Source organism: Panonychus citri, unplaced genomic scaffold, assembly GCF_014898815.1.
Source record: "Panonychus citri isolate SS breed McGregor unplaced genomic scaffold, ASM1489881v1 Contig00138, whole genome shotgun sequence".
Taxonomy (NCBI): domain Eukaryota; kingdom Metazoa; phylum Arthropoda; class Arachnida; order Trombidiformes; family Tetranychidae; genus Panonychus; species Panonychus citri.
The window spans coordinates 1,013,107-1,022,248 of record NW_026515543.1 but is presented as its reverse complement, the minus strand read 5'-3'; the positions used below and the strand labels follow the sequence as shown (position 1 = coordinate 1,022,248).

The window sequence follows — 9,142 nt, the reverse complement described above, 5'->3', positions numbered from 1 at the left end:
TTTATAGTTTTGACTTTGAAACAAAAGAGAAAACTTTTTTTTTCTTCTCTCAATCATGATAATCTTTATTATTATCATGTACTATCATGAAGATGATAATAATAACCATTGGTAAGAATCAATAATGATCAAGTATCACCAGTATAAGGACAATATAATCACCGGCGGGTGAAGGTAATGTAAGTATAACATGTTATGCTTGAGGCTAAAACGTTTGGACTGTGGATGAAAATTGATGATAATGATGATCAGTGATCCGCAGGTGAGTTCAGGTGATTATAAGGTAAGAAGAGGAAAAAAATATTATTTCATAAAAAAAAATTCACTCATCATGAATATATTTTTTTCTGAAAAAAAAGAGTCAATAACTAACACGATAATGATGATAAGTTAATGGCGATAACGCAAGTTGAAAGCTAACTAATAATATTATCATGAAATAACCATGAGAGAGAGAGAGAGAGAGAGAGAGAGAGAGAGAGGGGTATGGGTGGATAGTGATAGAGAACCTCGAATCAATATCAATGGCCTTTTATTATCAATCTGCTCACGCTAAGTTTTTTTGTCTTTTTTATTTTCCTAACAAACCAAATAATATAACAGGTAATGATGATGGTGATCAATATATATCGTTTCATTTAGGACAATTATGATTTCCTCCAACAATCAGGCTTATTATTATTATAAGAAGTGTATCTTCATGATGATGATGATGAATGATGATTAAGAAAAGTAGGAGGGGAAAAGATTATCTTTCAACCTTGACTGGACTCTTGATTACCTTTTTCCGTATGGTTAATATGGATTATAATCATTGGTACGATAAGAAATTGTCATCATTATGTTATCATGATAATGTTGTTCTCTCTCTCTCTCTCTTTCTCTCTCATCAGGAATACAATAAGTTACCTGGTTTGGGACTTATGGTGCATGGAATCATCAGCATGATGATTATCATCATTTGAGAGAGAAAGAAGGAGAGTGAGCTGAGTGAGCATCTTTGAAAAGTTACTAATAATTTAGCTATTTTTTTTTTGCTGTAATATGAATACAAAAAGGAAGCTTCAATTTTTCAAGTTCTTGGTGCTCAGTGAGCCCATTCAGTTATGGTGATGGTGGGATATGATTATATATATCAATGGGTGGAGGAAGAGGGAGGAGATTACATGTCAATGATGAGGATGATAAGGAGATGATGATGAGCTCGGTTGGTAAAGATGAAGATGAGAAGATGAAATTAGTTTACAAAAAGAAATGTTTTTCTTTTCTTTTCCAGGTAGAGAAGAAGAAAAAATTATCTTCACATTTCAAGTATCACTTTTTTCACACTCAGATGAATTTCACCTTTTTCTCCCCTTCTTCCTCCTCAATTTCCACCACCTTCAGGTAAATACTCAAGAATATCAATCATATAATTGATAAGAATTTAAATTTATCATCAATTTGTGATTCATTTTTTTTTTATTTCTTTTCTCATATTATTTATGTTTCGAGTTGTAAACACCAAAGCAAAGTTATTACAATTCTGATGACGATGATGATAATAATGATGATGGTGATGATGATGAAATAACAGCTCTCATGATGACCTCTGTCCAGCAGCCTGATCGTTTCTATCCTGTTTTCGTTAATAATGACCTGATGGCTTCAATTGCATCCGGATGTAATTTTGATGATTTATCACCTAAAAAACAATCAGAACATGGAATCTTATTATTAGCATGATTAACATTATTGGCATAATTATTATTACTATTAATATGATTACTATTAAAATTTGGATTAGTAAAGTTAGTATTATCACTATTAAATTGATTGTTAGCTTGATTACTTTGTAAATTGTTGGCATTATTAACCATCCTTTCAATTCTTGAATGAAAAGGTAATATGTTTGGTGTACGTTGATTGGACAGGAATTGGTGATGAGGATGAAGATGAAGATGAGGATGATCATGAGACTGGTGGGTTGGTGAGGATGATGAAGATATTGAGGGTGAAGGTGATGAAGGTTGATGGTGATGAGTGTTAAAGAGTGGATGTTGTTGTTGTTGTGGTTGCTGTTGATGATGATGATGATGATGATGATGTGGATTATGTTGATGGTTATGATTGGGATGACGTTGACCAAAAGGTATTGATGGTTGATAGTGATTATTATGATGATGGTGATGATGAGGGTGTGGTGATAATTTTGATGATTCGGATGTTTCTGGTGAATGAATTAATGCTGCCAAGGAATCGGTTACCTGACCATTAAGGTGATGAAAATTGTCGGTTAAAATTGTTGAATCTACTTCGGAGCGGGAAGGCTTTTTCCATCCTAAAAGAAGTGATCGAGATTCATCACCTTCATGTTCCACTCCGGATTCTTCGTATTCTTCTTCCTCCTCTTCCATTTTACTTTTGGTTGACGGTCGAAAATGGTCACGGAAACGTTCACGTTGCTGGCGAAGTTTAGTTAATGCATCTAAAGTTTTCACCTTTTGACCTGGACGAATTCGACGTTCACCGGTAGGGCCACTTTCGATTGATGATGATCCACGATTTGCTCCATTGATATTACCCGATAATCGATATCTTGTTGAAATTGCTGCTCTTCCTTCATTATTATTTCCGCTACGATGATCTTGTGGTTGGTCATCATCCTCTAACTGACCACCGATTTGATCAAAAGATGATTTAGCTTTTAATGATGTTTGTTGACTTTTTTTAATTGCTTGTTGAACTTGGGCTAATTGTTGAAGATTCTTTAATTTCCTCAGGTCACCATCGAGTAAACTGAGAGGATTACCATTGACCCCACTTAGAGTGTGAAGAGGTGAAGGTTCACCTCGTAGTTCATCAATTAAGGTGGTGGTCAAAGGTATTTGCTTTTTATTTAACATCTCAATCATGGTCAGTCTTTTCAGTGCATCATCAAAGCCAATGTCTTCACCTAAAAGTCCTGATGAACTGCCCAATCGGGATGAGGTTAACTCTGTGAGAGCATGATGATGACCAGCACCATGAAGAGGATTAAGTTGCTCATTAAGATCGTCAAGGGTTGAAGTTTTTGACGATTGTTCCAATAGGCTGGACAATAGACGATCATTGAGTGAGCCTGAAGATGGTCCTGATGAGGTGGATGACGAACCACCAGAACCAGAGGTAAGTGAAGATCCAAGTAGACTTGAGGTTAAATCGGATGAAGATGAGCCACCCAAAAGTGACCTCAGATTGGATAAACTTGCAGAATCAGATAAAAGGGAAAATCCTTTCAATGAACTCGCTGTATTACCGGTAAGAGGATTGATCAATGTGTCCCCTCGAGAATCTGATTTAGATGTTTCAAAGAAGGGAGTGATTTCGGGTGACATTTGCTCTGATCGGGGAGGATTAAGGGTCAATCCAGCGGCTCGGACAAGTTCACCTAATGATCCAGATTGAAATCTATGATGAAGATGCTCAGCTGATGTTGGGCCAGATGAACCTGAGGCGGATGATGAAGAAGTGGAATCAGTTAATCCAAGAGATTCAATAACAGAAGCTAATGAAGGTGACCCTGAAAGGTGACCTGTAAGGTGATGATGATGGTCAGTTGAAGTTGGATGGATAAGTTGCTCTGAAAGTGTTGACCCTGATCCTTCAAGTCGATGACGATCATTATGAAGCCTACCTGATATTGATGATATTGGTCCACCGGCAGTGATTGGATCATGGTGAGTTAAAGTATGACCTCCACCACCGCCACCACCCCGACCAAGAGCATCAGTGGGTTCACTATTTGGTCCAACCAATGAGCCAACATGAGGTGGCCATGGTGAGTCAACAGGAGAGTCAAGATTTCCTGGATTACCTGGTGAACCCGATAAACCATGAACATGATGAGGGTGTCCAGTAATTTCACCATTTCCACCACCCCCACTATTAGCATCACCACCACCATTACCAATATTTGATCCCAATGAACCCAAATGACCATCAATATGATGACCTGCACTTGACGGAGTCTCTCCAGGTAAAATGCTTCTTCCTTCTTCCCCTCTACCACCACCATTACCATTACCACTTGATCCTCCTCTGCCATCTTGAAATAAAGGATATGCTTGCCCATGACTTTCAGGATCATTGCCATGATGATGGTGATGACCACCAATCTGTTGACCATGAGCTTGATTTTGCTGTTGAAGATGAGGATGCTCATCAATAGGTGTAAATATTGGTACAACTTGATGACCTGGAATCTGTTGCTCGGTTGGACTAAGATGTGATTGAAGATGATGATGATGATGATGTCTAGAACCACCTCCATTCAACCCTGAATGACCACCATGAGAACCACCACCACCACCTGAGCCACCATTGGAAACGACGATAATATTTTTCTTGGCATCATCGGTACCTGCGTTAACGTAAACCAAATCTTTAGCTTCCGATAGTAGAGAGGAGGGACGACGATGCCGATAACGGCTATGGGAGGGATGGGAATGGTCAGAACATGACTCATCTAAAAAGGTTGACCATAACAAAGACCCAAAGACACAGAAAAGAAAGCAAACAATTAAAAAAAAATCCATCAATCAAATTGCTAATCTAATTTATCTTTAAATCTTAAACCTAATCTAGATAATCTATTAATACGTGTAAGTATTAATAATCTTAATCTTAATCAAAATGATATTACATGGAAACAACTCTTGTAATGATTAAGCATTGGGATGTAATTTTGAAACAACAAAGTAATTAACATTTAAATTGTTGGAATAGGTTAAAAGGTTGAAAGGTAAACCAATTGAATCAATCAGAGTAACAGCATGTTGGCAAGATGACACCTAGATAATGATTGCAATGCAACATGGGTCATGGTAAATATGAAAGATTCATTAATGAAATGAACCGTTAAATTGTTAAGGTAAACATTTTGTTTAGAAGACTAGATAACATCAGATGAGGTAATATATGGTTATGCATATGAAGCGTGTGTGTGTGTGTATGAGTGGAGGTGGGTGATGGGTGCAGGGAAGCATCAAAAGGTAGCATATGGACAACGATAGTAGCCTAACCTTGATTGAGCTCATTGATTCATGAGGAAACCTTATTATCATTTACACTTCATAAGAAAATTATAAGACATTCAAGATGAATGAGAGAGATGAGAGAGATGAGAGAGAGAGAGAGAGAGAGAGAGAGAGAGAGAGAGAGTTGATAGAGTGACCAAGTGGCAGTGGGTAAAAATGAAAGCTTTAAAAGGTAAAATATGCATCGGTGCTGTCAATTTCCTGTCATCATCTTCATCTTTATAATCATGTAACTATTAGAAAGCTTTTCATGAATAAGAGGAGTGGGTGTGGGAAGGGGAGGAGGAGGTGGAGGAGGAAGAGGAAGAGGAGGCGTACTTAATGTACACAAGACGCGTGCCTTGCAAAGATGATGATCAAGTTAATTCACTTACAAAACTACAACAAAAAACTTGCTATTATCATTATTTACCTGATTAACCCCAAGGGCAGAAAAGACAAGAGAGAGAGAGAGAGAGAAAATGATTCGAATTGTGAAAATAAAAACAAAAACGACATACGGAGATTGTATTAGGAAAACTAGTACTTATATCAGCTTCTTAATCATTACGTGTTTAATTGTCCAATTGACTAATTACAAATCTCGAGAACTGAAAATCTCAACAGGTAAATAATTAACTTACTATTAAATTTATCCTTCAACAATACAAACATTATGATGGTAAACAATTAGACAGATAAGTCAAATCTTATGGACATCATATGGTGTTGATCACAATTAATTAAATCATTGAAACAATTAATTGAGAAAAATGTTGTAAATTTTGTACCTTACATAATAATCGTTGTTAATTTTTTTTTCTTCATTTAAATCACTGATCCCTAAATCCACTTGATAAGTTCAAAGTATATATTAAAATAATCTTAATCTTTCATCGACTTCCGTCTTGACCATTAATCTTATCCGAAAATGATTTCAAAACCATTTTCACTCAATGTTATCTTATTTTAGAATCAGATAATAATAATAATAATAAGTAGGACAAAGTAAAAAATAAAATAATAGAAAACAATTATTTTCAATTTCCTTTACTTTTCAATTAATGTTATGCAATCAAATTGGATTAACGATTATGAATAAACATAAGAGTTAATCCAACCTTGACCGAAAATCTCCTCATGGTCAGTCTTATGAATAAAGGTAATGGTTAATTTTGTTTTTCCACAAATTCTAAATTGATTTAACCATTTAATTTGCAATTGATTTAAATACAATAAAGAAGAGAGAAAGAGAGAGAGAGAAAAAATTACAGAGAATTTTTTTATTCTTTTATAAAATTTTCTCACCTTCTCTCTCTCTCTCTCTCTCTCTACCTGTAAGCATGATGATAATATTACACAGGTAATAAGGTTGAATGATGTCGAAATTGTCTCTCTCTCTCTCATCTCGGTGTGTGAATCTATCAAGATGGTGTAAAAAGATGGAGGATTAAGGTTCTCATGATATTAACCTGAAAGTGACCTTTGTGTCTGTGGGTATTTTTTGCATAAAAAATTGCGCATTTGTAAGTTGAATTTAGTATTTGTATTAATAAATACTAGAGAGATATTATAACGGTGAAAATGATGAGGATGCTTTTGTTATCATTGCGCTTATATGTTGTATGTAAAGCTATTTAGAAACAGGTAAAAGCTGTTATATCTTCTTATTATTATTACCTGAGTTTTGTGTTTGGATACAAACAGTAAATGATTGGGAAACTTTAAGGTTTTTTTTTCTGCTTCTTCCTCTGTAATATTTATATTGAAAGAGAAGCAAGAAAAAACCTCAAGGTTATCATATGTATTTGTACTGATGACCCTCGAATAACCTGTGGGCTACGGAAACTAACGGGACCCCTTGAGCTATTTTCTAGTTTTTTTCTTTCTCATCTTCTCATTTTATCTTCCTTTTCATCTTATCAATGTCTTAGAGTCTTGTGTATATATTTGTGCATCTATGGTTATTTAAGGTAACATATAAAAAACAGTTTTCTCAAGCTCTTTCCTCTCCTCTCTCTCTCTCTCTCTCTCTCTCTCTCAGTGATGACCGTTGTTAGATTGATAAAAAAGGCGGCATCTTGATAGGTCAATGGGGAGGGGGAGATAGAGAGAAAGATGGTGATGATGATGGAGAAGAAGAAGAAGAAAAGAGAAGAAAATTGATTCTTTTTTATGTTATCTTCTTTTTTTCGTCTTCATCTAAGTGGACACAATGATAAAAAGGCCGAGAAGAGGGTTTAAGATGAAAGGGGGAAGGGAACGATTTTTTATTCTCTCTCAATGAGAAGAGAGAGAGAGAGAGAGAGAGAGAGAGAGAGAGAGAGAGAGAGAGAGAGAGAGATGATGATGATAATGATTTGCATCTTTCTTACCTTTATCACTCTTTCTCAGTCTTTCCATCATTTTGGCAGCCAAACTTTTCTTTTTGACCTCTGTAACCTTAACGGCAACAGAATTGGCCGATGTCCGCAGGTCATTTACCTTGGATAACGGTGAACTGGCCAAGTGAGGAGAGGCTGATGAAGAGAGGGCAGAGTTACCATTGGTATTATTGTTGTGATTGATGTTTTCATCTTGTTGTTGTTTTGAGGTTGATTCTGTTACATCAACAGGAGTCTCATCATGATTACTTTTTTCATCATTTCCGTTTCCATTTCTTTTTATGTCTCCATCATCTGATTCTGCTGATAAACTTGAGATTTGATGGTGTAAAGATGATTCCTCAATCTCCAAATCAGCTGATGTTGACCTTTCAGTTGGTATTGTTATTGTGGTTGTCGATGTTGTTTTTGAGATTGTTTCATTATCATGTGAATCATTAGGATCTATTTCATGATAATTTTCAGTGAAACTTTCATATGGAACCTCTGAGATTGGGACAATTTCCAATATCTTACCCTCAATGTAAGACATTAATTTATCTTCCTCATTCTCATTGTCGCCGTTTTCAGTTGACGATGATGATGATGATGAGTGGACGAAGGAGGAGATGGGGGAGGTGGTGGTGGTGGTGGTGGGGAGGGTGGATTGTTCGTCTGATTCTGAACTATCGTTTTCTTCCCTTCTATTCTCATCTCCATGGTCACTTTCTCTTCCTTCTCCTCTTCCATTTCTCCTCCACCTGATCCAATACTGTCGTTTGATTCTTTCGCTTCTCCATCTTCTCTACTGTTGTTTTCGGGGTAACCGGAAGTGATCGAGACCATCGACTCCATTTTAACCTCACCCATAGATGAGTTAAAACCTTGCTCAGCCCGGAAACCATTTGATTGGATTAACAGTAAAACGAAAAACAGATTACAGATTAATGGAGGATATAAGTTGATTTTCATAGTTTCAATTCACGAATAAATCGATTATCAAACTTTGTCTCGAAATTTATTCTTAGAACTTTTTGTTTCTCTCTCTCTCTCTCACACACTTTACTTTTTCAAAAAAATTTTCCAGAATTTTTTTCCTCACAAACAACAAAAACAAACCCTCAGGGCACTTAGGGAAAAGGATAATGATAACGATAACGAATATGATTCAATGATAAAGTCCAAAATGTCCAAAGAAACAAGAAAAAATTGATTGGCACCTTTTACTATCACATAACTGGATTAAAATTTAATTATTACAATTGAAGTTTAGATTATATGATATTTGTGTTGATGAAAAGAAGCAAAAATTTACACTAATCCAATATAACGGATTAACCATTTAACAAGCACATTCTTAATGTTAATCAAACAATGAAACAATTTACACTTTGAAGGTAACATTGAAACTGATGAATGAAATCAAATCAAACAATTATCTTCATCATTTTGATGATAATCATGATCCAGATAATCATAATCATAATCATCATCATCACCTTAATCCAACCTTAATCTTAATCATATCAACCACTTTATTATCAATAATCATTATCATTACCACCTCTTAACCTAATGATAAGCTAATGAAATCATTTATTTAACCACAATTAAGTTTAACTAATAAAATATATTTAAGCCAATAAAAAAAAGCAAAATTTTCTCGGTCTAATTGAAGAGTAATATTGTTATTGTTGATATAATATCAACAATAATTATCATCATCATCATCATAATCAAGAT

The 9,142-nt window shown here is 35.3% G+C and overlaps 1 protein-coding gene across 2 annotated transcripts; it reads right to left on the bottom strand.

Moving 5' to 3' along the window:
- Positions 1-995: 995 nt before the first annotated feature.
- On the bottom strand, positions 996-8,795 carry LOC128393153 (uncharacterized protein DDB_G0283357-like). Of its 2 annotated transcripts, none has more exons than XM_053353282.1 (4): positions 7,412-8,795; positions 3,656-4,486; positions 2,247-3,469; positions 996-1,684 (listed from the first exon to the last, which is right to left on the bottom strand). In XM_053353282.1, exons 1-4 carry the CDS (start codon positions 7,950-7,952, stop codon positions 1,628-1,630), a joined length of 2,652 nt encoding a protein of 883 aa, XP_053209257.1. In that variant the 5' UTR covers positions 7,953-8,795; the 3' UTR covers positions 996-1,627. The 2 variants fall into 2 exon arrangements, with proteins under 2 accessions (XP_053209257.1, XP_053209258.1); XM_053353283.1 differs by having other exon boundaries at positions 3,656-4,381; positions 7,412-8,794.
- Between the last annotated feature and the right edge of the window lie 347 nt (positions 8,796-9,142).

Coding starts and splice junctions, on each gene's coding strand:
- LOC128393153 (XM_053353282.1), bottom strand. CDS start 7,952: ATGTCTTACATTGAGGGTAAGATATTGGAAATTGTCCCAATCTCAGAG. Junction 4,487..7,411: donor ACTGAGAAAGAGTGATAAAG/GTAAGAAAGATG, acceptor CAACCTTTTTAG/ATGAGTCATGTTCTGACCAT. Junction 1,685..2,246: donor TTCATCACCTTAATGGTCAG/GTAACCGATTCC, acceptor ATTGTTTTTTAG/GTGATAAATCATCAAAATTA.